The sequence below is a fragment of the Trachypithecus francoisi genome, unplaced genomic scaffold, assembly GCF_009764315.1.
Source record: "Trachypithecus francoisi isolate TF-2019V2 unplaced genomic scaffold, Tfra_2.0 Lachesis_group21, whole genome shotgun sequence".
Classification (NCBI taxonomy): domain Eukaryota; kingdom Metazoa; phylum Chordata; class Mammalia; order Primates; family Cercopithecidae; genus Trachypithecus; species Trachypithecus francoisi.
In genome coordinates, this window is record NW_022681467.1 from 58,295,943 (window position 1) to 58,321,766 (window position 25,824).

The following is a 25,824-nucleotide window of genomic DNA, read 5'->3' on the forward strand; positions in this document are numbered from 1 at the left end:
GCGTTTTCTGTGTTTCTTTCAAAGCCATCAGAAAAGCTGCTCTGCTGCCTTCCACACCCCTGGCTGCCTTCCACACCCCTGGGATTGTTGCTGGAGACCTGGCCGGGCAGCCTCTGCAGGGAGGCTCTGGCTGAGCAGCTGCCCAGCCTGGCCCTGGTCCTCCTCGCCCCTCCCTGACCCTCCAGGGCCGACAGGGACAGGCTTGTCGATGTGCCCCCTGGGGCCTGCATGGGCGCTGTGCAGCAGGAGGCTGGTGGAGGGCAGAATGCAGTCCCCAGGAGGTCATGGTTATCAGACCGGGGTCAGTGGGCCTGGTTCACTCGTCTCTCTCCCTCTCTGTCTCTCCGTCTTTTTCTCTGTCTCCATGTCTCTGCCTCATGAGCCCCTGTCCTGGCCCCATTCCTTGCTCCCTGCAGAGGGGCAGCCTTGCCCTCCCTCCCGTGCACACGGCGTGCCACAGACTTGACTGGACCTGTCCCCATCCCTGTCACCAGAGCCTCCTGGAGGTCAAGATCAAGGACCCTGCATGTCCTGGGGTCCTGCAGATGACTAAATGAAGGGGTGCAGAACGAGGCCTCAAAATGGCAGACCCTCGACAGTGTGTGTGGCAAATTATTTGGCACGTTTTACACACGAGCATTACAATTCAGAAATGATGAGTTCCGAGGTCAAAGGGGAAGCCCTCGAAGTAAGTAAAGGGTCACTGAGGCCTCTGAGGCCTCCTCCCCACAGCCCCACATCATTGGGCCACTGAGGCCTCCTCCCCACAGCCTCACATCATTGGGTCACTGAGGCCTCCTCCTCACAGCCCCACATCATTGGGTCACTGAGGCCTCCTCCCCACAGCCCCACATCATTGGGCCACTGAGGCCTCCTCCCCACAGCCTCACATCATTGGGCCACTGAGGCCTCCTCCCCACAGCCTCACATCGTTCCCACATTTCTGGGACCCAGAATCCAGCAGACTGGGCCCAGCCAGCGTCCACAGGCTTCTCCGAAGGGCGTGCAGCCTGTGCGGCGGCTCCCGCCTGGGCTGGGGCCAGGGCCGCTGTTCCCCTGGATGGACTGCTGGGAGCAGCCTCAGAGTGGCCGCCTGGGAAGGGCCTCTCCAGAGACCTTTCCTGGCTGGGCTTCCCTGGGCTCCTGGCAGCGCGGCAGGCCCCTTGCTCTCGAGCTCCGGCACAGTTCTGGGAGAGTCCGGTGACTGGCAAGGATGGGTCCAGCCGAGCCTCCCCCGACCTGGAGAGGCTGAGTGGGCTCGGAGTGGGCTGAGTGCCTGCACCTCCTGCTGCACCTTGACAGCAGCCGTGGGGAGCGAGGATCGGGCCTCCCACATGAGCAGGGCAGTCTGGAGAGGACGGAGACCACCGCCTGGCACATTCTCTTCCTGGCTGCCTCCCACCTGGAGCAGTGCCCACCCTGACGGGCAGCCCGGGACTGGCAGAGGACTCACCACAGGGTCCTGGAGCCCCTCCACAGTGTACCTGAGCGCAGAGCAGCGGGCGCATAGCAGCCTCCCTACCACCTGTGGCAGGACAGCACCAGCCGGTGCTTCTGGGATCCCTGCAGGCCAGGCAGGTGCTGGGAACATCACCGGGATGGAGCTCATGCTGCGGCCTCCACACACCCACCCAATCACTAACAACCCTTCTCTCAGAACCTGCTTCCGGGGACCCTCCCCACACACAGGCCTGGGGGACCCTCTTCACACAGGCCGCGGGGACCCTCCCCACATAGAGGCCCCAGGGACCCTCTTCACACAGGCCCTGGGGACCCTCCCCACACTCAGGCCTGCGGACCCTCCCCACACTCAGGCCTGCGGACCCTCCCCACACAGGCCCCGAGGACCGTCCCCACACAGAGGCCCCAGGGACCCTCTTCACACAGGCCCCGGGGACCCTCTTCACACAGGCCCCGGGGACTCTCTTCACACAGGCCTGGGTCCTTCCTCACCTGCCTCCTTCAGCCTCCCTGCTGTCCTCCTTGGGGTGTGTCCCTGGTGAGGGGACATGGCACGGCTACAGGGCTGGCCCGGGAGCCTATGAAGGCCGCTTTCGTCATTTCCCTCCTGGTTATCAACGCTGATTCACTGGAGAAGATTTAGAAAAAAGAACTTAGAATAAGGTTTAATTGTCGAGAGAGAACTATCGTTATCACCCACTCCCCTCCAGATCAAACATCACTACACACTAAGTATTTGTCCACACAGGGGATGGATGAGACCCCGTACATGGCTTGAGACCCCGCATTTCCGTGGTGTGTCTGCGTTCTTACATCCTCCCAGGGCACCGATGGGTGAGGGCTCCTTGACACACGTGCCTTCGAGCCACCTGGGCAGCCCCTCTTGTTTGGAATTGCACCATTCCCGTTGTCCCAGGGCAGCCCAGGGGCCGGTGATGACTCCATCTGTTAGAGACCGGGCAGGGGCCAGCCTGGGGCAGGGGATGGCCCCTGGGGCGGCACTGAAAGGAGGGCCCAACGCCTCTCATCGCAATGTCCCCACACCTGGTGTACACGCACATTCGGCTCCCAGGTGCACACACTGTCACGCAGGTTGTCCACACAGCCAGGGACCTCCTGGGAGGCCTGGGCTCCTGACCTCCAGGCAGGAGGGCTCTGTGCACCGGGATCCCTCCTGCTGCTATGGAGGAGGCATCGGAGGGCCTCGACCCCTGAGCACTATGTCCCGGGCTGGACACGGAGGAAGGAGGGCCATTGATCTGAGGAAGCAGCACGTGTGGAGACTCCGACATGTGATGGGTCTGGTCCCTGCACCTGAGAGTGGACGCAGGTGTCAGGACCCGGGGGCCTGAGGCCACGGGGCAGCCAGGGCCGGGCCAGCTGTGTGGAGTTGCTGCAGCAGAGCCTGGGCTGTGAGGGAGCGAGGGTTTGGATGCGAAGAAGAAACAGAACCAGATTTGCATCATGGAAATCCAAGCTGGGGCCAAGTGCAGGGGCGTGGGGGATGGGCTGCGGCTGGAGCTGGAAGAGGGGTGCGCTGAGAGGAGGGACCCAACTGGAGTTTTACCGGGACCAGGGAGGGCAGGTCTCGGGGGCCTCCCCATGCAGGGAGACCCCAGGCGGCTCATTCTAGGCCCACCAGCTTGTTGGGCCGTGGAGAAGGAAGACCTGCATGGAGGCGGAGGTGTGGGGATCCCTCAGTGCACCCGGCCCAGAGTGCAGCATGCAGGCCCCGCTGGCTGAGGTGTGGCCACGGCTGGGCTCCTGGCTCCCCCACCCCGCCTTCCTCCTCCCCCAGGCCTGTGGCCCCAGTGCGGCCCGACGCCGTCCAGCAGTGGGGCCAAGAGTGCGTTATCAGATAATAAATAAGGCGGCTGGAGCCGTCCGTGTCAACATCTTGGCGGCTGCACAGGGCACTGTGCGGGAGGGGGCTGCCCACCAGGGACACCCCCACCTGGTGGGAGGCTGTGGGCTTAGGCAGCCTCTACTGCTGAGGCGCCGGTTGGGGGGGTGAATGTGGGCACCCTGGGGTCTATCCCCAGCCACAGCCTCACAGTCTCGGGGGTGCCGGGTCCCTCAAGCGTCACTTCTTCATCTGTGGGATGACGGTCCTCGTGTGGAGGCCCAGACACGGCCCAGAGGCAGACGTGGAGGGGCTGGGCCTGGGCGCTGGTTCCCTGGGCCTCACCTTCCACCTGGTGGCTTAGCACCAGGGGACCGTGTGGAGATGGGGCCCAGCCTGCACAGGTGGGTTTGCTGCTGAGCGCACCTGGGGGCCGTGTGGAGATGGGGCCCAGCCTGCACAGGTGGGTTTGCTGCTGAGCGCACCTGGGGGCCGTGTGGAGATGGGGCCCAGCCTGCACAGGTGGGTTTGCTGCTGAGGGGATGCTGCAGCTGGCGGTGCCGGGCTGGGGGCCCTGGTGTGTCAAGAGCCCCACTCAGCCTCCCTCGGGGACCCCACCATACACACACCAGGCCCTTCCCCATCGTGGGCCCTCCGAGGAGGAGGCTGGGCCCCAGGGTGCCCGAGGGTCACAGTGCCAGCTGCTCCTGCCACAGGGAGCCTGGGCTGGGACACCAGGTACTGGTCAGCTTCTGAAGGCAAGTCTGATGTCCCCAGAAACATGGCCCCTGAGGCTGTGGATCCGGCCTTGCTCTCAGGTGAGAGCCTGGACTTGAAGGCCGTCCTGCCTCCCTCATGCCTGGGCCGCTCTCCACCTTCTCTCCTCTCTGCTCACTCAGCCACCCTGCCTTCCCCACTGTCTCTTCTCTCTGCTCACTCAGCTGCCCTGCCTTCCCCACCACACACCAGGCCCTGACTCAGCCCACGTCTGACTGGCTGTCCCCGAAGGTTGTCCACACACCCTGGAGGAGGCAGCCCCCTGAGCCTGTGAGACTGTGGCACCAGCATAGCTGGGTAAAGATGTCCCCTTCCAGACACGACACCAGTGTTCCTGGTGGCAGAGTAACCTGTTTGACGATGGTGACAATAGGAACTGTTTTTTTCGGAGGGATGTCTCTATTTGGTTAAATAAGGAGGTACTTTTTGTTAACAATGTTCCTTTTCTTTCTTTCTCTTTTTAGACAATCTTGCTCTATCACCCAGGCTAGAGTGCAGTGGTGCAGTCAGCCCTCACTGCAGCCTTGAACTCTTAGACTCAAGTGATCCTCCCACCTCAGACTCCTGAGCAACTGGGACTACAGGCGGACGCCACCGCACCTGGATTATTTATTTATTATTTTTTGTAGAGACGGGTTTTCATTATGCTGCCCGGACTGGTCTCAAACTCCTGGGCTCGAGTGAGTCTCCTACTTCAGCCTCCCATGTTCCCTCCTTAATGAGCACGTTGCATGTTTCAGACAAGCCTTAGGGGCTTCATGTCCACTTAGCCATGAGCTGTCTTTTGCAACATCAAAGGAGAGACTGACCCTCTCCCTGAGCCCACCCCTGGAAGCTGCGGGCCCAGCACAGTGGAGATGCGATGTGTGCCCAGGACTCAGCCGCCGGTCGGGTTGAAGCCTATACAGGGCGGCTCTCGGGATCCGGTGTCCATGTTTGGCCAAGACACACCTACGGGGGTGAAGGTGCACCATGTTGGTTGGTGGCAGCGAGGTCCAGGAATGGTGGGAGAGTGAGGACGTGCCAGCGTCTGGGCCTGCTTTGAGGGCGAGGGCCGCAGCCTCAGGGCCTGGATGCTTTCAGGCTTGCTGCTCTGCTCTGAATGAAGCAATAAATTAAGGACTTGAAGTGGGAGGGCTCTATAAATGGTTCTGGGTCAAGAAGCCCCAGCTGACGGGGCTCTGCGTCTCTCTTCTTTTTCTATGCCGCCCACGCTCAGTTTTGGGGCTTCACCAGGGCCTTCTCGCTCCCCCAGGGTGCCCAGGATGGAGCACCGTGGGGCTTGATGGACACTTTCTGCAGGCTGGCGGGGCCACTGCAAGGTCCTTGGGGATTTCCCGGTGCCGCTCCCTCCTCCTCCAGGCTGCCTGGGCATCTGCTTTGGTTCAAAGGTGATGGGAAGTCAGTGTGCCCAGGTCCAGACAGTGCAGGTAAAGTGACCTTCCTTTTAGTCCTGTCACTCTGATAAGGGGCTGGGCCACTTTGCCCGCCAGCCTCCGGCTCGTCTGGTTGTTTATGGCGGGCTGGGCAGAGTGCAGGGTAGGCTGGCGGGAGGGAGAGCGCACGGCGCCTGGCAGCTATATTAAGGCTCTGTTCCTCATGGCTTCCGCCCTAAGAGGAGAAAGGCTTAAATTTAGCAGCAGTGGCCATGCCCAGCGGTGGAACTGTCAGCCTCCGTCATCCTGGACACATCCCTAAAAATGGAATAAAACAGGGAAAGGGTTGCTTCCGCTTTGCTCATGGGCAAATCCTCCTGTTCCCTTTGGGGACCTCCCTTCACAGATGGGGTGTGTCCAGGGCCAAAGTCCCCCAGTCCGGTCAGCACCTGGACTCCTTCCTCTCTACCTGTGGGGACCCTGTCTGTCCTGCATGTCACCCACAAACACCTCCAGGAAGCCTCTCCAGATAGGGATTGGTGCCTGGTGCCACCTCCCTAGACTGGGGCCTCCCAGGGACCCACCTTCTACACAAGTGCATGGATTACAGATATGGCCACGGATATGTGGCACCCCTTCCCCAGCAGAGGTGGGGAAACTGAGGCTGGAATGGAAGCAACGTGGCCAGCTCCACTGCACCCAGCACTGTGGTCTGGGGACGCCGTGCTGTGCCCTCTGACTCTGGCACCTTGAGTCACCTCTCTGAGCCATGGTTTTTCTTATCAGGGAAGAGGAAAACTAGCGCCTGCTTCCTGGGAGTGGCGAGTGCAAGGATGAGGTGCACAGTGCCCACCCAGCAGCGGACATGGGGAGGCGCTGATGTGAAAACCACGACACAGACAGTCGCCGGCTACCTCCTGCTCCAGGTCCTTGGCCCAGGCAGCTCTGCGTCTTCCCCCTGGATCCCCCGGGACGTCCTCAGGCCTCCTTCCCTCTGGGTCTGTGGCCCCCTCACCCCCTCACTCAGGGTCTGGGGTGCTGAGAACAGGCTGGGCTGGACTTACCTTCCATAGAGACGTGGATTCCCAAGGTCAGCCCTGCAGGTGGTAGAGGCAGTGACCGTCCAACCTGTGAGGGGACAGACTGTCCTTCCCCAGCCGTGGCCTGGGCTGGAGAGGCCTGGGAGGTCACTGCCACCCGTTTTCCCATTCAGGGACCCAACGCCCAGCACGAGCCCTGAGACAGATGTGCAGGAACCAGTATGGGGGGCGACCCTCAATCCCCCATGCCTCAGTTTCCTCACGGTGCACAGGCACCCGGGAAGGCAGCCTGAGTCTTCTGGGCTTGGAAACAGGACAGTAGCAAGAGAACCCCAACGATGCCCAGATGCCACATGTGACCCTTATGGGGACACAGGGGCCACCTTGCCGCAGTCCATTTCCCCGTCCCCAGGTCAGATGAGCAGGGCAGGGCAGGGACTTGAACTGGATTCAGACCCTGAAGCATCATAGTGCAGGGTTTCTCAAAGTGTGGGCCCCCAGGCACCCAGCAGGTTTGAGGGGTTCCTGTTTAAAATGCTCACTCCCGGGCCCTCCTCAGATCCCATGGATCTGAAAATCCCTCAGCATGGCTCCCACTGCATGGGCTAGAATGAGGGGCCTTGTCTGACCTCTCTCTTGAGCCAGGTCCAGCGGGGGGCAGTTGGCTGAGGAAGTTACTAGAGCTGCTCGCAGTCCTCACCCCAGTGCCTGATAGGACGGAGGAGGTTGGGAGAAGACAGGGAAGGCTTCCAGGAGGAGGTGGGCTTGGCTGGGAGGAGGCTCTGAGCAGCGACCCAGCCTGGGGGAATGGAGGTATCCACCAGCCCAGCCCCTCTGCTGCACCTCTAGAACAGGCCCCAGGCTTGTTAAGCGCCACTGCCAAGCCTCACGCCTGCCTTGCCTGGCACCCCTCTCCCAGCCGCTGGGGACCTGGGGGGCACTGGTGGTCCTGAGCATCATCAGGGCCTGGAGATGTCATCGAGGGCACCTGGGGGGACGCAGGGGGCCGGGGATGTTTCAGAACGCAGAGGATGGCTGGAACTCGCTAGGAGGGTGGTGACCAGCAGGCAGGGCAGGGCTGGGAGACCCCACGGGTGATGGGTGAGGGGAGATGGAAGACTCCACGGGTGATGGGCAGGGGGAGGGAGAGTGAGGTTCAAGGCTTTATTTCACTTTTCCTGTGGTTTCATTGTCTTTTTTAGAAAAGATGACATCACATAGAAATGAGCTGGAAGAACCTCTGGAGGGACGGCTCCAGGACAACCGGTGCGCTCCTGAGGGACGGCTCCAGGACAGCCGGTGCGCTCCTGAGGGACGGCTCCAGGACAGCCGGTGCGCTCCTGAGGGACAGCTCCAGGACAGCCGGTGTGCTCCTGAAGCTGACGCCAGACATGACTGGTTTCCAATAGAGGGCGGTGCGCTGGGGGTCTAGCTGGCTCACAATGTTAAAAATATTTTTGAATCAAATTGGAAGACTTAAAATTCAGGTTTCTGGCATTGCTGGAAAAATCAGGGCTTGTTGGTGAAGGGTGGCAGCCGGACGGAGGCGAGGACATGCTCCCCGCAGGGTGCTGTGGTCGCCTGCACCACTCCTCCGTTCCCTGTGGCCTCCCGACATGATGTCACGGGCCATCCACAGCTGTGTAGGGTAGGGTGCCTCTCGCCAGCGTCACCCAGTAAGGTATCATCCAACTCAGTGTGGAGGGGGCTTGCAAGGGAAAGAGGGGTCACTCACAATTCTCCTGGGACAAGAGACTAAACTGCCCGGCCCCAAATGCACCAGGACACGTGGCCACGTCATCACCAGCCCCAGCTGCGCTTGGATGGGTCAGGCCAGGGCTCCCAGACAATTCACTCTGCCTGTCAGACACAGTCATGATACACAGATTCCGCCAGAACAAGGCCCATTCCCATCCCCTCTGGAAAAACCATCCAAACAAGCGTGTAAGTCTGTGATGACTGCAATGTGAATGGCTTCCCCTCGGCGGAATCCTGGCACTGTGCGTGGCCCGCACTCCTATCCTTGGCAGTCCTGCACCACAGCTCCGTCCATCCATGTGGGCAACGAAGGGCAGCCCAAGGCCTCAGGAGGCCCCTGTCCAGCTGCTCCCCTCCTTCCTCTCCCCTGCTTGGCCTCAGGTGCTTCACTTGGAATCTTGGTTTTACATCAGGAGGTTGATTGTTTTCCCCCAACTGCTACAACTTGTAAACATATTGACGGTGAGCGCTGATGACGGAATTCAAGTTGGCGGTGGTGCCCTGCGTTGGCCTCTGCCGCAGGGGGCCAATGTGGTCCAGAGCCTTGGGCTGCACCTGGGGAGTCCCTTGATGTACGTGGGGTGGGGAGTTGAGCCCTTTCCCCACCAGCCTTCCTGCTCTGGGGCCCGACTGCTGTCTGCACAGAAGGCCTCCCCACCGCTGTGTGGAGACTCCAGGAGACCCAGTGTCTTTGGGTGGGTGGGCCTGCTGGTCTCTGCTGTGCTGGAGCAAAGCAGGCACGGAGGTGAATCAGTGGGTGCTCTGTTCCGGGCTGTTCCCCTGACATGGCCTGGGGACCTAGGCCAAGGCCAGCGCACACCAGGCCTCTTGGTGCAGAGGCCCCCCGAGGCCAGCCTGGGGGCTCAGGGCTGTGGAGGGGAAGGCAAAGTCCTCAGGCTCGAACTTGAACTCCAAGTGGCCGGGGGCAAGGGAGTCATCCTCCTGGCCGGAGGCCTGCAGGGACAGGAGAGCATGAGAATGCGGGGTAGGGGGTGGGGGGTGGGGAGGCAGCTGTGGCCTCTTAGGTCAGGAGCTCCCATGACCGGGATTTGCCCTTAGGGACCCCTTGATGCCCTGGAATGGCATGGGGGACCCCTCGTGAGGGATTGGGGTTCCCCCATCTGGCAGAGTCAGCTCTAGGGGAAGGGCCACCATACTGATGGCTGAAGGCCGCCGGTGTGTCCAGCCCACCTGCTGGAAAAGGTTCCAAGGGGCTCTGATGGGATCTGACTTGGCCGAGGAAGCACAGGGCCCCAGTTCTGGGCACCCTAGCCCGCCCCCTTACCTGGGGGGCCATGCCGGGCCCAGGGCACATTGGGGACGCCAGGCTGGGCTTGGGCTTCGAAGTGGCTGCCGAGTTGTCAGTGCTGGGGACACCAGATGGGGAGGCCGAGGCGTTCGTTGTGGATCCTGGAAGGGAAGAGCGGGTGTTTACAGAAGGCCCAGGTGTGGCCTCACTTCCCCTTCCTGCCATGTAGCCAGGTCTCCTCTGGCTCTGGCCCAGAGAGGTCTGGAGACTCCTCACGGTCACACCGTGGGCGTGGGCGGTGGGGCCGGGCATGGCTTCCTTGGCCCCACCTCTGCCCCTGCTGCCCACATGCTGTCACCACCCTGGCCCCCCACACCCCCCAGCAAGGTCACCACAGGGCAGAGCTGAGGGCATTTGGACTTCCAGAGGACTGTGCTTGAACCAAACACGCAGGTCTCTCATGACGGAACTGGCGGCACCGAAGGCCACCCCGCAGGAGGGGGTTGACCACAGGGCCTGGCCACGCACCTGAGGAGCCCGTGGTCTTGGCGATGGTCTTTGGCTTCCGCTTCCGTGTCTGGATGCTTTCCTTCTTCATGGCCAGAGGCCGCGGCACCTGGCAGGGGTGGCGAGGGTGGAGGCTGGTCCCGTCCCTGCTCACCCCTGGGCCCCTTGCACAGCACCCCCTCATTCCAGTCCCCCAGAGCCGGTCACTCCTGGAGCTGGCTGTGTCCTCACAGCCCTGGTGGGTCAGCTGCCCGTTGGGCTGGGTGAGGGGGAGCCCGTGGAGCTGGATTCCCATCCCCCTGTCCGACAGAGCTGCCAGGGGCCAGAAGGCACCAGGGGTGCCCAGAGGGCGGGAGCAGTGTCCTTGTCTGGCCCCGGCTGAATGGCTGTGGTGAGCCTCAGTCAACCCGTCTGTGCCATGAGTGTAACAGGACTAGCCCGGGCCCCCGGGGGGTGGTGCTGCCGTCAGCCGGGACATGTGTGTAATACAGCCCAGGGGACAACAGCTATCCTTCCAGCTCCTCCCCAGCCTCCTAGTCTGGGAGTCGGGAGGGCGCTCACTAGGAGGCTGGACAGAGGCCTTCCCACCCTGCCCCGGGGACCACACTCACCCCGTGCAGCTTCATGTAGAGGCCGCAGGCATTGCACACGGGCTCCCCCTCCGAGTTCCGCCGCCACAGCGTGGTGTTGGTCGTGTGGCAGTTGGTGCAGCAGAGGCCAGCGCGGCGGGATGAGGACTGTGGGGGTGAGGGAGACTGGAGTGAGCCCCCGGCCGTGTGCACGGCTGGAGCAGAGGGAAGGAAGCGAGACTCAGGTTGGCCTTGAGGCCACGCAGGACCCAGTGAGAAGGTGTTTGGAGCATGAAGGTCGTGGGCTCTGCAATGGACTGGCCTGGCAGCTCTGCCTGGACACGCCTTCGAGTCCTGAAAAAGGTAACTTTACCTTCCTGGGCCTCAGTTCTCCCCCTCGCCCAGTAAAAAGGGGTTGATAACAGACCCACCACAGGCTGGTTGTGGGGTTCAGAGCCTGTGGGGGCCGGGCACCTAGACACGGCAGTGGTTTTCCTGTTGTCTGTTTTAGCACCAACCCTGGGCCTGGACCCCGCAATTCTGCAGTGGACCAGCACCCCAAGGCCACAGGGCCCCCCCAGAGGCCAGGACACAGCAGGCATCAGGGCCTGTGTTACCCCTGTGCACCTGCCTCCCAGGCCGGGGGCCCCATCGGACAGCGTCTGAGGGCTCTGGGTCCCACCTGCCTGTTTCCCCATTGTTGTACACTGTACGTGGTGTTAGAGCAAGACTGGACCCATCTGGAACCGTCCGGAGGCCCCAACATTGCCTCCCTCCTTCTTGTGGCTCTCAGTAGAGACTGACCCCCAATCTGGCAGGTCCAGGTCCAGTCAGAGGTCCCGAACCTTCAGGGCCCCAGTCCGTGAGCTCAGCTGGGGCTCAGGAATCTGGACTGAGGGAGGCCTGGGAGGCTCCGAGCTGGCAGCCTGGGGAGTCCCTGTTGAAGGAGGACCAGGGGCCTCCCACCAGCTCACGCCGGCCTTTCTCCTGCTGGCCTCACAGGTTGGTGCTTGGAGAGAGGTGGTGTTTGGGAGCTCCAGCCCAGGGCTCCAGAGGCACCTCAGACTTGAAGCCCTTTCCTGAATCTCAGCACACAGCTCTGCTGGTGGCACCACCCTTCCCAGCCACCTGTCCCCAGACCTGGTTCTCCAGGGGGCTGCTGGTTCTACCCCAGCCCCTGCCCTGACCCCCTTGGTCCCCTTCCCTCGGGTTGCACAGCCCCTGCCTGGTCCAGGTTCCTGGCTCGTCTTGCCAGGATCACAGTGGTGGCTCTGCGGGAGCTCTGTCTGCCTTCCTGGCGGCAGCCAGGGCCAGACCATCAGTGTGCCTCAGGCCTGTGAGGACGAGGCCCCCACCTCAAAGCCATGCCCCCAGATTCTCTACCGGGACAGAGCCAGAGAGCAGTCACAAGTAAGCCAGCCACGCTAGGGTAAAAGAATCCATCCTGAACCAGGGCTGAGTGGACCCAGCCAGCCTTAGCTTCACGGTCTGTTACTGACATAAGCAGACGTAGCCAGCCTCGGTTTCCCCATCTGTTACTGCCGTGAGCAGACACAGCCAGCCTCAGCTTCCCCATCTGTTATAGCCTGCCTCAGTTTCCCTGCCTGTTATAGCCTGCCTCAGTTTCCCTGCCTGTTATAGCCTGCCTCAGTTTCCCTGCCTGTTATAACCTGCCTCGGCTTCCCTGTCTGTTACTGACGTGAGCAGACACAGCCAGCCTTGGCTTCCCCATCTGTTGTAGCCTGCCTCAGTTTCTCCGTCAGTTACTGCCCTCTATGATCAGATGAGGGCCGGCCTTGCTGACCATCTCCTGCCCACCCTTTCCCAAGCTGCTGCCAAGGGCACAGGCCTCCCTGTCCAAGGCCTGAGTGGGAGAGTGGGGCCTGCCTGCAGCAGCCAGCCAGCACCAGCCAGCCCCCAAACTCCAGACCTCCTTGACCCCCAGCCGCGGCTGCAGGCAGTTGCCAAAGGCTCTGGGAACGCCGCCCCTGCTTCATCTGGGGCCTCCTGTCTCCAGACAGGACCCTGCCCTGAGCTCCATGACAAAGAGGCAGAAAGGAAAGGAAGGGGTCCGGCCAGTGAGGCTGGGGAGGCTTGAGAAGTGCCTCAGCTTGCAGCTCCTAGCCTGACTGGGGAAGGACAATGTCCCCTACCTTAGGCCAGTAGCATCCAGCCACTCAGGGTCTTCAGGGGTCTCCCTGGGGGGACGTTGGGGGTGAGACTTGTGCTCACGCTGGAGGGCCCAGCCCAGGCCCCAGCAGAGCTGGAAGGGAGATGGTGCCTGGCCCCGGTTGGATGGTGGGCACCCTTCATGCAGGAGCAATTGGGGTCACCCAGGGTCCCCAGCTGGTGTCTCTCCCTGGGATGCCCCCGCCACACCCTGACGGGTCTAGAAGCAGCTACTGTGACTGGACAGGATTTGAGTCTGGTCCAGCCTCCCTCTCTTCTATCCCTGTCGGGTGCCAGGAGCTGTGGCTGCTTCCTTGGTGGCCTCAGGCCACCGTCCAGCATGAGGCATGGTCTCCTTCCCGCCTCTTGGACAGCCACCCGTCTGTCTGTCTTCCTGAAGTGGAAAGAAATCTCCCCCAGAGCTGCCAGACGCATCGACCCAGCACGCCGAGGTAGATGGGAATTTCTGATACATGATGGATCCTTTGTCTCCTGCAGTATTTGGGATATGAGGGCTAAAATATTTGTGTTTATCTGAAATCACATGGAACTGCGTGTGGCCTGGAGTTTTATTTGCTGACTCCCTCCTTGTGCCCCAGCAGTCTCCGCCTTCAGACTGAGAGGTATCCATGGTCCAAGGCCCGTCCTCTTCTCCGAACCAGCGGGACCCTCGGGTCTGGGACCGGCCATCGCCCCTTAGCGCACACAGATAGGGGTGCACACATGTGAGCACACTCCACACGTCCCCCACAGCTGCCAGCACGCCCCGATGGGGCCACGTCTGAGACACGGGTTGTGGAGAGAAACAAGGTGGGACGCGTGCAGGACGTGTGTGGGTTGGGACAGCCCCCAGCAGAGGACACGCCCCTCACCCCGCACCCCTGTGAGTTCCAGGGAAACACCTGGAACCTACCTTGAATGTTTTCACAGTAAGCATGTTTCATTTCTATCAAATTAGGAAAACGGGAAAAACATGGACCTCACAACAATTTTCAAAGTGCGTCTTCACCTACCCTTTCCTAAATCTTCACCAGATCCCCATTGTACGGGTGGGAGACTGAGGCTCAGAGGAGCTGAGGGACCAGAGGAAACTGGGAAGGCCCGGGGTGGACAGCACTGTCCCCCTCAGCCAGATGCTTTGGGGACACGATCCCAGCAGCTTGCTGCGCTGGGGCTCCCTGTGCCACCGTATCAACGATGCCTCCATCTGTCCCTCCTCACTGCCCAGCAAGCAGCCCCCCAGGCCTCTCTCCCGGCTGTGTTTCGTTTTTCTTTTTTGTTGGTTCTTTTCAAAAGAAGTCAAACTTCAAAGGCTGCTTGCGTGCAGCAGAGCCGCTCTAAGCACCAGGCTCTGCGTGCATCTGAGACATCCAAATAAATCAGGCTCTGGGCAGGGCAGGGCCTGGGCCGATGCTGGTGGAAATTCAGGGAGCACGGGAGAGGGAAGGAGGTTCAGCCTGAGCCTGTTGTGGAGGGATGAAGCGCGCACGCCGGGAAACACTTTGGAGTAAAGGTGCAGGTCACAGCGACCCGAAGCACAGCAGCCTCCTCTGAGATGGAAGACCGGGCTGTGGACAGCCAGAGGCTGCTGTGCCACAGTCTGAGTCTTGGGGACCGATGAGTGCTGGAATGTCTCCAGATTCAAACGGGTCCCATCTTGGAGGGAAGATGTAGTAAGCACCTGATACAGCGCCTATGCCCCTTGCTGGCTGAGGGCAAACTGACTTGGGGACTCGGGTCTGTGAGGGGCTCGAAGGAAGGAAACCCTGGGGTTGGGTGGGTGTCAGGTGCCTGACTCCAGGTAGGGGACAGGTTGCTCAGCGGGAAGGGACGCTTGGCCCCATGCGACACTGGGCTACTTCCTGGAGCTGGTGCCAGAGGTGGCCCTGGGTTCGAAGGTCTGCTGCCTGCACTGCCCTTGGCTGCCAGGCTCCAGGCTTCAGCCCAGGCTCCAGTGTTCTTGGGGGTGGGCTGCTAGGGGCCCAAGAGCTCCCAACCGTGTCCATGCACAGAGCCAGACCACAGGGAGAGGGCACGGTGGTACCAGATGGTCCCCACCCTCCGAGGCCTCTGGTCTTGGCAAGATGGACAGTAAACAGGAACTTCCCCTAGAAGACATCCCAAAGTCCACCCTGCATCCCCCAGACCAGGGAATGGAGGCCTCATCACGCCAAGGGACCCCATCAGCCCGTCCTTAGAGTCAAGGCCCAAGCATACAATACCAGCTAATTTAATCTTTACAGCAAGGCATGGACGGTTCCAAGTTCTCTTCCCAATTCTCAGATGAGGAGACAAAGGCTCAAAGAGCTGGGGAACTGTCTACAAGATGCCACAGCCTAGGAGTCTGGGATCCAGCTGGACACAGGCATTGCCCGGCTGGAAGACCCAGGGCAGGGCAGGGCAGAGCAGCAGGAGGGGCTCCCTCCCAGCAGCTCCTCCTGACACCAGTGTGTCCCAGTGCCCAGTTCAAGGCCTGGCAGGGGGAGAGTGGATGCAGCCAGAGGAGGGGCAACCCTTTGCATAGGCGAGGGTGGGGAAGAGACATCTAGGCTGTAGTCTCATAGGAGCTGGGCCAAGCTCCTACCACTTCTCTTTTTTAAATAAATTTAATTTAACTTAAAATGTAATTATTCAATTTCTTTCTTTTTTTTTTTTGTGATAAGGTCTTGCTCTGTTGCCCAGGCTGGAGTGCAGTGGTACCATCTAGGCTCATTGCAGTCTCAGCCTCTCAGCTCGAAAGATCCTCCTGCCTCAGCCTCTCAAGTAGCTGGGACCATGGTTGTGTGCCATTGTGACCAGCTAATTTTTAAATTTTTTGTAGAGACCTGGTCTCCCTATGTTGCCCAATGCTGGTCTTGAACTCCTGGGCTCAAGTGATCCTCCTGCCTCAGCCTCCCAAAGTTCTGGGATTACAGGCGTGAGCCATTGCACAGGACAAATTTATGTATTTTTAGAGACAGAGTCTCCCTTTGTTGCCCAGGCTAGAGTGCAGTGGTGTGATCATAGCTCAGTATACCCTTGAACTCTTGGGCTCAAGTGATCCTCCTGCCTCAGCCTCCTGAGTAGCTGCGACCACAGGTGTGTGCCACCATGTCTAGCTAATCTATTTTTTTTTTTTTGAGACGGAGTCTTGCCCAGGCTGGAGTGCAATGGCGTGATCTCGGCTCACTGCAAGCTCCCCCTCCCGGGTTCACGCCATTCTCCTGCCTCAGCCTCCAGAGTAGCTGGGACTACAGGCACCCACCACCATGCCCAGCTAATTTTTTTGTATTTTTAGTAGAGACGGGGTTTCACCGTGTTAGCCAGGATGGTCTTGATCTCCTGACCTCATAATCCACCCGCCTCGGCCTCCCAAAGTGCTGGGATTACAGGCGTGAGCCTCTGTGCCCGGCCTCTATTTTTTTTTTTTTTTTTTAATTTTTACTGGAGATGGATTCTTGCTATGTTGCCCAGGCTGGTCTCGAACTCCTAAGCTTAAGCAATCCTCCTGCCTCAGCCTTCCAAAGTTCTGGGACTATAGGTATGAGCCACCGTGCCTGGCTCCTACCCCTTCTTAACCTCAATGGTTAACCCCTCATTGAGGGCCACGTGGACACCAGGCTGGAACAGCACACCTGGGAGCACAGGCACAGTCACAGGGACAAACAGGCCAAGAGGGGGATGGACTCCTAGGAGCCTTCCCTCTGACAAGCAGGCATGGGAGGAGGCCGGGCCTGCAGAGCCCCAGGCCCTAGGCCAGCTCCAAGGAAGAGCGGTGACAGCTGCCCCCAGCCTGCGGTCCTTCTTCCCACATGCTCCACTGGGACCTTCCATGCTCAGATCCTGGTCCCCCATAGCCCAGGGTCCCAGATTTTCCCCTCAGCCTGTGGCTGAGGGCCATACAGAGCTGCACCGGCACAGGGCGCGAATCCAGCCATCTAGAACAGCCAACCCACAGGACAGCGGCAGGAGGGCTGGCCTCCACCCAGGGTGACAGCGGGAACTGGCTGATGGACCCCGCACGGAGGCCACACCACCAGCAGAGGAGGGCTTGGTGCCCAGGAACATACCCTTGCTCAGCCTTCTGACCCAAGGGCCATTGCGGCCTCCTCAATTTTAGATAACTTGCAAACAGCATCAACACCCCAAATTCTTATTTGTAAAATTACTTGAAAGTCAAGGTTTGCCTGGGAAAACGTACAGAACAAAGTAACTTTCAGCCTCTTCCAGCCTCTGGGGACTGTGCCCTGCCTGGGGCAAAAGTCCGGGCTCTGGAGTCCCCCACTCCCTGCTCAGCCACAAGCCAGGAAGAACCAAAAGTGAAAACAAGTTTTGCCCACAGGCATAAACCTGGTGTCCCTGCGGTCCCTGAAGTAGGGTAGAAAGTGCTCCCCAAGGGGACTACAGACCCAAAGACTCTCCAATTTCAGATTTCAACGCCCTTCAGTGAAGTATCCAGCAGCCACCTTCCCTTAAGCCTCATCCCAGGTAGGGTCACCTTGAGGCCTCGGAGACCGGGCCAGGCCACAGCCAGCCACCACCGACTCGTAGGGCTGAGCTCCTGGCAGCAGCCCTTCCTGGCCCCAGCACTGAGCAGAGCCTGGCTGGCACCATTGCTCCGGAGCCTGGGTTCCTGGCCCCCAGAGCACTCCCAGGGCTGGGCGCTATGAGCGGGTGGCCCCTGGCATCCCCACTGGGATCCCCTGCCTGCCCTGAGCTCTCTCAGAGAAGACCTGAGCCAGCCTGGCCTGACCGACCGGGGGTGGGGGTGGGGCAACCAGGCTGTTTTGGGCGCACTCCCCTATCCCCCCACCCCAGGGGCTCCGGTGTCACCTGGGTGGATTGCAAGAGGTCCCCGCGGGGGAGCACTGCGCCCAGGCCCCCCTCTGCCCAGCCCGAACTCACCAGGCGCTTCTGGGGCCGAACAAGGGGCCGGTTGACGCCATTCATCTTGTGGTAGAGGCCGCAGGCATTGCACAGGTAGTGGCCAGTGCCGTCTCGGCGCCACAGTGGTGTGGACAGGGCCCCGCAGTTGACACACTCACGACCCTCACCCGGGAACTCCTCCAAGAAGTCGGACACTGAGGGGACAGGCAGCTGGTAGGCCCAGGCCCTCCCCTCCCCAGGAGCCTCCCCAGCCTGTGGGCCAGCACCCTCCCCTTCCCAGGAGCCTGGCAGCTTTCGTCAGACGAACAAATTTAAGGCACAGATTTTGTGCCTTACATTTATTTTATTTTAAAATTTACTTGGTTAGTTAATCTTATTTTTAAATTTTTAATTCACATATGATAAAATTCGCTAGGGTTGCTTTTTCAAGGTTGGTGTGTTAATAAATAGAACCTGAAGTCAGACACCTGGGACTCCCGCTGCAGGATCAGGGGCCAGCACGGGCCTCTGCGTGTTTGACCTGCCGGGAAAGCAGGATGTCTGCACTGGCAGGGGAGGGATGAAGGGGCTTTATCTAGCAGACACTCTTGGGCTCCCCTGGGCTCTCCTGGGAACGCAAACCCCGCTGTCCTCCTGTTCTGCAAAGCGGGTCCACGGCAGGGGCCGGGGTTGGGAGGGTGGACGAGGTGCTTCTGTCAGCTTGGCTGTGGTCGCAACCAGAGTCCTTCCTTTAGAAGGCCAGCCCCGCCTCGCAGCCCCCTGGGGCCGGGCTTCGCACACTGTGCGGCGGGGGGTGGAGGTCTTCCTGGTCCCCTCCAGGCCCGGCCCGGCGCCGGCGCGAGGGAGGCCCGGGCGCCGCGTGGGGGTGGGGCAGGGATCAATCATCGCCCCGCCGGGGGTGGGCGCCAGCCGCGGGGCTGCCCAGGGCGGCGGGGGCCAGGGGTCCTGCGGGTGCGGCTGAGCCCGCTTCCTGCGCCAAGGGACCGGCGGGGTCCCAAAGGCAGCTCCGGAGCTGGGTGTGGAGGCCTCCACGGTCCCGGAGGGACGGGATGGGCCCCTGCGGAGCTCAGAGGCGCCGCCTTCGCCAGAAAGTGACTACGCTGCAACCGGGAACAGCCGCTCCCTTCACAGGCTGAGAATCCGATTCTCCAAACTGATACTAGGGGAGCGACTGAAACCAGGTCTGAAATTAAAATAAGTAAGCATTCTAGAACCGAGACGAACGTGGCCACTGAAATAAACCGGTGTTTTGGACTTTGTAAAAATCGTTTCCAAAACTTTTCAAAAAAAAAAGAGAAAAAAAACCCCAAAACGATTAAGACTTTTTAGGCTCCACATCGGCACAATCCGGGATGCTGTTTGGAAATAGATGTTCTCATTAACAGGTTAAAACAGAATTGTGGACGGCCGTTTCTCCCGCGGGGTGCTCCCCAGGCTTTGGTGTGGCTCCTGGCGGGGAGGCTCGGACCGTGGGGCAGGAGGAGGGGAGCGTTTCGCAGGGTGCGGGTTTGCACCCGGATTCGGCCAGCCCCGGGCCCCGAGATTGTGGAGTCCCCGCACTTACTGAAGCTGGGCCTGCGGCCTGGGAGGCCGTGCAGGACGCTGCCATCGAAGGGCCCGGCAGTCCAGGACGGGGCCACGTCGGGGCTCACGTAGGCCGGATAGGTGGCGGGGTACGAGGTCGTCACGGGCCGCCCAAGAGGCGCCGCGAACTGTTCTCGAGGCAACAGCGCGCTTTGGTAGGCGCTGCCGTCCCGGCCCCCCGCGCTGCCGCCGCTGCCGGTCCCCGAGGGGCTGTGCGCGAAAGGGAAGGCGGTGGCCCCGGGCGGGTGCGCGGCTGGCGGGTGCGGGCTGCCCGGGCCGAAGGCCGATGAATCCGCAGTGGCGGTCTGCGCCCAGCCGGGGCGCGCAGCGAGCTCGGGGGGCTGCGGGCTCGGCTCACACCCAGACAGGTAGGACATCATCGAGGGGACGCGCGCCGGCGGCACAAACATCGGAGAGCCGGTGCCCGGAGAGTGCAGGAAGGAGCCCGAGTCGGCGTAAGCTGCCTGGCTGGGGCTCGCGGCCAGTGCCAGGCTCTGGTACATCCTCCCAGGCGCGGTCTTGACCTGCAGGGAAGAGGGTCAGGTGTGGAGGTCCCGGGAGCTGTGCGCCCTCCGCCAGCGCTCGAGCTTGGGCCGGGCAGGTGCCGCCGCTTCGGGCCGCGCTTCCCACTCCCCAGCCCGGGCCGTTCCCGGGGCAGGTCCCCGAACCGGAGGGAGAGGAACCGCGGGGATGGGAGCGGCCAGCGCGTCATCCCCGGGGCAGTCACAACGTCGAGCCCACCTCCTCCCGGACCGGGGCTTCGTGGGTCCCCGGGGTGAGCTCGGTGGGGGGCTGAGAAGGACGGGCCCGGCGCGGCCGCAGGCCGCAGGGCCTTCGGAGCGGGGCCCCGCCGCGCTGGGAGGGGCCGTGTGGAGAGGGGCGCGCGGCTGCGGCCCGGGCTGGAGCACTCACCAGCGGGCAGGGAGGGCGGGAGGGCACGGCGGTGGCGGCGGTGGGTCGGCGACCGGCGGGCCGAAGACTGGAAGCCGGGGGCGGTGAGGCTCCGCAGCCCCCTCCGCGCCGCCCCGGCCCGCCCCCGCCGCGCCGCCCCTTCCCTCCCCGCGCCCGCCCCTCCTTCCTCGCAGGGTCAGCGCTGGGGCTCCGGCCGCAGAGCCACGTGACCCGGGCAGGCTCTCAGCTCGCGGGGCTGGGCGACAAGGACGCACGACACGGGGCGGCCAGCGCGGAGCCCGGACCGGTGCAGCTACACAGGCGGGCCGAGAGCTTCGTGAGCCCCGGCGAGTCGGGCGCAGAAACTTCTCCAACTTTGTGCGAGTCCGGAGCCCTCGTTCCTCCCTGGTCGGGGCCCCGCCCAAGGCGGGCCTAGAGACGGGCTCCGTGTCTGGGGGCTGAGTCGGTGATCCCGGCCCCGCTCACCGAAGGACACGCGGCAGTGGAACTCCGTGGGCCCCCTCGTTGCGTGGCCGCATTCGAGGCTCGGTGCAGGGAACTGGCTTCCATAGGGACTGCCCGGCTTGGGTCGCTGGACCGGGGCGGGGTGCACTGGCGGGAGCCCCGCGATTTCCTCGGTTTCTGAGCAAGCGGGGGCCACGAGGCTCGGGGACGCAGTGGGAGGCGGGCAGGGTCCAGCCTCTAAGGCTGGATCTGAGTGCCAGGCGCGAAGCCCGCAATCCCGGTGGGACTCTCCGCCGGCTCTCGGGGACTCGGGAAGAGTTTCCTTCAGGAGCCAGAAATGCGGGTAGGGAGGAAGCGACCCAGGCCAGGGAATCGTGTCCCGCTCGCACTCCCGGTGACGGCTGCATGGAGGCTTCGCTGCGGCGGAGCAGCTCCGCAGGTGGCGGGAACCGGACCCGTGGGTTCGGACGGAGCACACCGGCTGGGCCCAGGCTTTGGCGGCGGTGCTTGGGGCCATGAAAGTTTTTCCCTTTCTTTCTTTCTCAGCGGAGTCTCGCTCTGTCGCCCAGGCTGGAGTGCAGCTGCGCGATCTCGGCTCACTGCCTCCCAGGTTCAAGCGCTTCTCCTGCCTCAGCCTCCCGAGTAGCTGGGACTACAGGCACCCGCCACCACACCCGGCTAATTTTTGTATTTTTGGTAGAGATGGGGTTTCACCAAGTTGGTCAGGCTGGTCTCGGTCGAGCTCCTGACCTCAGATGATCCGCCCACCTCGACCTCCCAAAGTGCTGGGATTACAGGCGGGAGCCACCACATGAAAGTTTTTCCTTGCAGAAACGGGCCCTTAGCTCCTGTCAGACGCTGGCTTCTCTCCTTGGTGGCGGGTGAAGACCTGGGAAGGCAGGAAGGCGGCGGTGTGGAGCTGTTGGGGTGGGTGTCACTGGATCCCCCCCACAGGGGTCTGGACGGCCAGCGCTGTCCGTCTGGGGAGAGCTGGGGTGCCCCACATGCGCGCTTATCCCTGGCCTTTCCTCTTCGCCCACAGCAGATAAGGATTCAGGGTGCTTGTGGAGGCACCCAGGGTCCCTGCGTCTGGGAAGGCAGCAGGCTGGAGCCCCTGGTCTGTGGGGGCCTTGGGACCCCACAGAGGGCTCCACAGCGGGCTCAGGCCTGTGCAGAAGAGGGTGCAGCGCGGCAGGCTGGGGTGGGGGGTGAGTGCCATTGGGGTAGGGAGCTAGGCGACCTTCCGTTACCCCTTTACCAGCTCCCAGCCCCCTCCTCGCCAGCTTCCCACCAGACACTCCCTTTCCTGTCCTCAGAAACCCCAGTTGGTGCTGCCTGCCCTGTGTGGACTCCCCTGCTTTCTGCTCTCCCCGCACTCGGGGTCTCCACGAGGGTCTCTCTTTGCCCCCACACCTGCAGACTTTGTCTGTGGATGGCAGTGCACTCCATGAAGGTGGGGAGAGGTGCCGGGCCTCCGCGCAGGCGAGAGGGCGCAGCGCAGTCCAAGCAGCTGCAGAGGGCTCTAGCGCAGCAAAGCTGGTTGGACCCAAGCTCTGACCCCTCTGCCCTCAAAGCCTCAGTTACCGAGCCCTCATGAGCACCAAGAATGAAGAGAAGTAAAAAGGGATACTCGTGACTTGCTGGGGACTGAGCCACCCGTAACCCCAAGAAAGGTCTAGAGAACAAGAAAAGAGCCACAGCAAACCTGGTACCCTGCAGGGTGAATGGGGGAGGGCACAAGTAAGTAATAAAATCGGCAAAGTTCTTGAATAGGAAACACCAACATTGCCCGGGTGCTGTGATTTGTCCTGACATTTCCATTGAATTTTCAAATCAATCTTATGCACTAGATCACATTATCATTCCCATATACAGATGGAGAAACAGAGCACAGAGAGGTGAGCTAACCTACCCCAGGCCACACAGCTAGCAATTAAACAAGCCAATTAAAACAAGGAAGGGAGTCTCTGAGTGATAGCAGTGAGTTGCTTTTTTAAGTTAATAAATATCTACAGTGGACATTTATATTAAGCCCTGGGACTCCATGGAGAGCAGGGAAGGGAAAAGTCACTCTTTGAAGACACCTCCGAGGCTGCGGCCCACACACACCACACACAGGCAGTACAGGGCTGGGAGTCCGGGCTGTTCTGGTCACTTGGTGTCCTGCTAGGCAAGTCACAAGCTCACCTGCTCTGCAGCAGCAGCAGAAGCCACTGGTGGCGTTTTCCACGTGGATCCAGCTGCCGCCACAGTGATCGGTGGGGGTGGGCACCCATCGCGGGGGTTGTCTGTGACAGTATCTGGACCTCTTCTCAGATCTGTTTCTACTTGAGCCAAAAAGAGAGGAGTCTCAGCTCAAACCTCAAAACCCAGGTGCCCCCGACCTCCTTGACCCCCATGAGCCATGCTTCTGTGCAGCTCTCCACTCCCAGTGCTCTGGGCCCTTCAGGAAGGAGGTGGCCGCTGAGCCAGGTGACCCAGTCCACCAGGCTACCCCACCCAGCAGCAAGCCCTCTTCTCTGCTGGACCTTGCCCATGCTGCTTCCTGAATGGGCCTTTTGCCCTCTTCTCTACTTGCCAAACTCCTACACATCCTTCAAGGCCCATCTTGCAGGTCCCTTCCTGTCCCTTCTCCTACATTGCTCTCTTCCCTTCCTGGTGCCTCATTGTGCTGTGTGGTCAAATGGCTGTGTGCCTCCATCTTGTCACCTCAGCAGAAGCTGAGCCAGGAGGACAGCTTTAGGAACAGCGGGTCAGGGCATCGAGTGGGCATTTTTGGGACTCAGCGTTGGCATCTCCAGGCTGTGTGACCTTGGGTGAGCTGCTTCCCTCTTGGTGCCTTTCTTCTTCTGTAAGGTGGGGGTGATGATAGTGCCTGCCTCTCACAGCGGCTTTGGGGAGGCGTTAGTGAGACTGAATACTAAGAGCGTCTGACCCGGGATGGGCATGCAGCAGGCATTGGGCTAATGCTGGCTGAGATAAAACCCAGTGCAGGGATGGAGGCTCTGAGCTGTGTGCCCGGGGCCCTGATGCAGGGATGGAGGCTCTGAGCTGTGTGCCCAGGGCCCCCCAGTGCAGGGACAGAGGCTCTGTGCTATGTACCCAGGGCCCCAATGCAGGGATGGAGGCTCTGAGTTGTGTGCCCAGGGCCCTGAGAGCCAGGGAACCAGGGTAGGTGACGAAGACCAGGAAGGAATTTCTGGGCCTACCACGGGTGACCCCTCTCTCCTGAAGGCTTCCTTGGTTCACAGGGACCCAGGGACCTGCCAGGGCTGGCCTGGGTGGGGACCCCACCCCCAGTGAGATAAGAGAGTGGGCATGTTAACCCCTGGTGGCCATGCAGAGTTAAGTTCCATGAGTCCTGGGCTGTGAGGGGCTTCTGGGGGCCTGAGAGGCCTGGGATGGGGCTGGGGTGAGGGTGGGTGGGTGTTGGGGGGGTGGCTGGCATTGAGGGTTGGGGGAGGAAGGCTCCAACCTTCAGGCACTGGGTTTCATTTCCCGCTGTCACTTTCCTAGTAGTGTCTGCAGACCCTCCCCCCCACCCGCCCCGAGCTTGGGAACCCTTAATGCAGACATACTTATCAAGGGAAAGAAAACAGTCTCATTGTTCAGAAGGATAAGGACCAGCTCCCAGGAGACGCCTCAGACACTGCCCCTGTGGGTGGAGTCCTGGGTACATGGCCTCCCCCAGGGGCCTTGGTCTCCGCCCAGGAACTGCCCCAGGGAGGGCCCCTCCCAGGAACAGTCCTGGGCAGGACCCCCTCGAGGAGCAGCCCTGGCAGATGGGTCCCCGCCTTGCACGCTGCCTGCAGGTGCTGGATGCTCTGCATTGCGGGCACTGGGGATGGTCCCACTTGGGGCTTTGAGCTCCGGTGAGGCCACCCTCTGTCCAGCCAGGGGGAGGGTGCCCCTGAGAAGGGGGCTGTCAGGGTTGCCTGAGGAGTGGGATTGGGATGACCCCCCTCAACCTCAGTCCTGGGGTTCCTTGGTTCTTGTCCCTCCCTGCAAGTGGGGAGGCCATAAGAAGTTGTGGGGAAAGGCCCCAGAGACCCCAGGGCAGGGGAGAAGGCCTGGGGGCTGTGCTGGGACCTGGAAAGGGGAGGCCTTCTGCTGCTCCCTGTGGTCTGAGGGGCAGGAGGTTAGAGGGAGGGGCAGATCTGCTTCCAGCAGGGCCCCTGGGCCCCCAGAGTGGGAGAAAAGTCAGTTCATGGCCCCCTCCCCACCTTCAGCACTGTCTCTCTCCCCAGGCTCCACCCTGGCAGGGCTTTGGGGCCTGGGGCATCAGCTGAGCCCACTGGGCCCACAGCACCCTCAGGACCTCCCACCCCTTGGGATCCACAAGGCAGCATTCCAGGACTTCTCCTACACAGGGGGCTCCATTCACCTGAAGGCCAAGGACTGCAGAGCTCATCAATGGTGAGGGCGGCCAGGGAGGTGGGTGCCTAGGTCCCAACTGGGTGAGGTTAGGGAGCCTGGGGGCACCATACAGGTATAAGAATTCATTTTGGACACAGTGTGTGCCCCCTTCTGCAGGAACCTTTGAGTTCAACAGCCCAAGGGCAGCCCAGGCTCACTGCCCCTTTGGCTGGTGCCACTTCTGGGTCAGTCTCCAGGGGCAAGGACAGGTTGGCAGTGTCCCCTCTCTGCCTGACTCCAGCCTGGGCACTTCTGGAGCATCCCATGTGCCTGGTTCAGCTCAGCAAGCTGACATTTGAAAGCTCACAGCTATCCTGTGAGGTGGGTGATTCTCATATTGGTTTCATGAATGAGGAAGCCAAGGCCAGGACAGAAGTGAGCTGCCCCAGGGCCACAGCTGGGCAGGGGTGGAGTTGGCATTTGAACCCAGCTGTGTGCCTCTTGGGTGCTGCGCAGCCTCCTGTCAGCTCCTTCTGGCGCCTGCTCTGTGGGTGTTCCTTCGTCCAAGGTGCCTGCAGCCCTCAGAGGGTCCACGGGGTGGGGAGAGAGCTCAGCGCCCCGCACCCACCAGCACCATCTCCAACCCCTGGGCAGGCTTTGTGGAGGTGGTGGCCAGGTCCTGCCAACGGAAGATGCTGGGCCTTGGAAACAGCCTGCACTGTGGGTGACCCGGCCGGCCAGGCCCAAACTGGCTGCCAAGAAAAGGGAGCGGGAAAGGAAAACAGCTCTCAGCTCCGTCGCCTGTGTAACCGAATCTGCTTTCAAAGCCCCTTGCAACGCGGGTTCCGCATTCGGCATGGCAGGCACTGGCCGCCAGATCACCGAGGACCGCTCCGGCGGTCTTCTGGGGATG

General features: G+C 61.5%; 1 protein-coding gene across 2 annotated transcripts; it reads right to left on the reverse strand.

The window, feature by feature from the left end:
- Nucleotides 1-7,877: 7,877 nt before the first annotated feature.
- On the reverse strand, nucleotides 7,878-20,216 carry GATA5 (GATA binding protein 5). Of its 2 annotated transcripts, none has more exons than XM_033187010.1 (7): nucleotides 20,112-20,216; nucleotides 19,180-19,723; nucleotides 17,634-17,809; nucleotides 10,623-10,748; nucleotides 10,033-10,120; nucleotides 9,541-9,665; nucleotides 7,878-9,209 (listed from the first exon to the last, which is right to left on the reverse strand). In XM_033187010.1, the coding sequence occupies exons 2-7, from the start codon at nucleotides 19,700-19,702 to the stop codon at nucleotides 9,054-9,056; spliced, it is 1,194 nt and encodes a 397-aa protein (XP_033042901.1). In that variant the 5' UTR covers nucleotides 19,703-19,723; nucleotides 20,112-20,216; the 3' UTR covers nucleotides 7,878-9,053. The 2 variants fall into 2 exon arrangements, with proteins under 2 accessions (XP_033042901.1, XP_033042902.1); XM_033187011.1 differs by lacking the exon at nucleotides 20,112-20,216 and adding an exon at nucleotides 19,941-20,068 and having other exon boundaries at nucleotides 8,734-9,209.
- Between the last annotated feature and the right edge of the window lie 5,608 nt (nucleotides 20,217-25,824).

Excerpts from the sequence above, each read along its gene's own strand:
- GATA5 (XM_033187010.1), bottom strand. The coding sequence starts at position 19,702 with ATGTACCAGAGCCTGGCACTGGCCGCGAGCCCCAGCCAGGCAGCTTAC. Across the intron at positions 10,121-10,622 it reads TCTACATGAAGCTGCACGGG|GTGCCGCGGCCTCTGGCCAT; the intron begins GTGAGTGTGGTC and ends CACCCCTGCCAG. Across the intron at positions 9,210-9,540 it reads GGCCCGGCATGGCCCCCCAG|GCCTCCGGCCAGGAGGATGA; the intron begins GTAAGGGGGCGG and ends CTGTCCCTGCAG.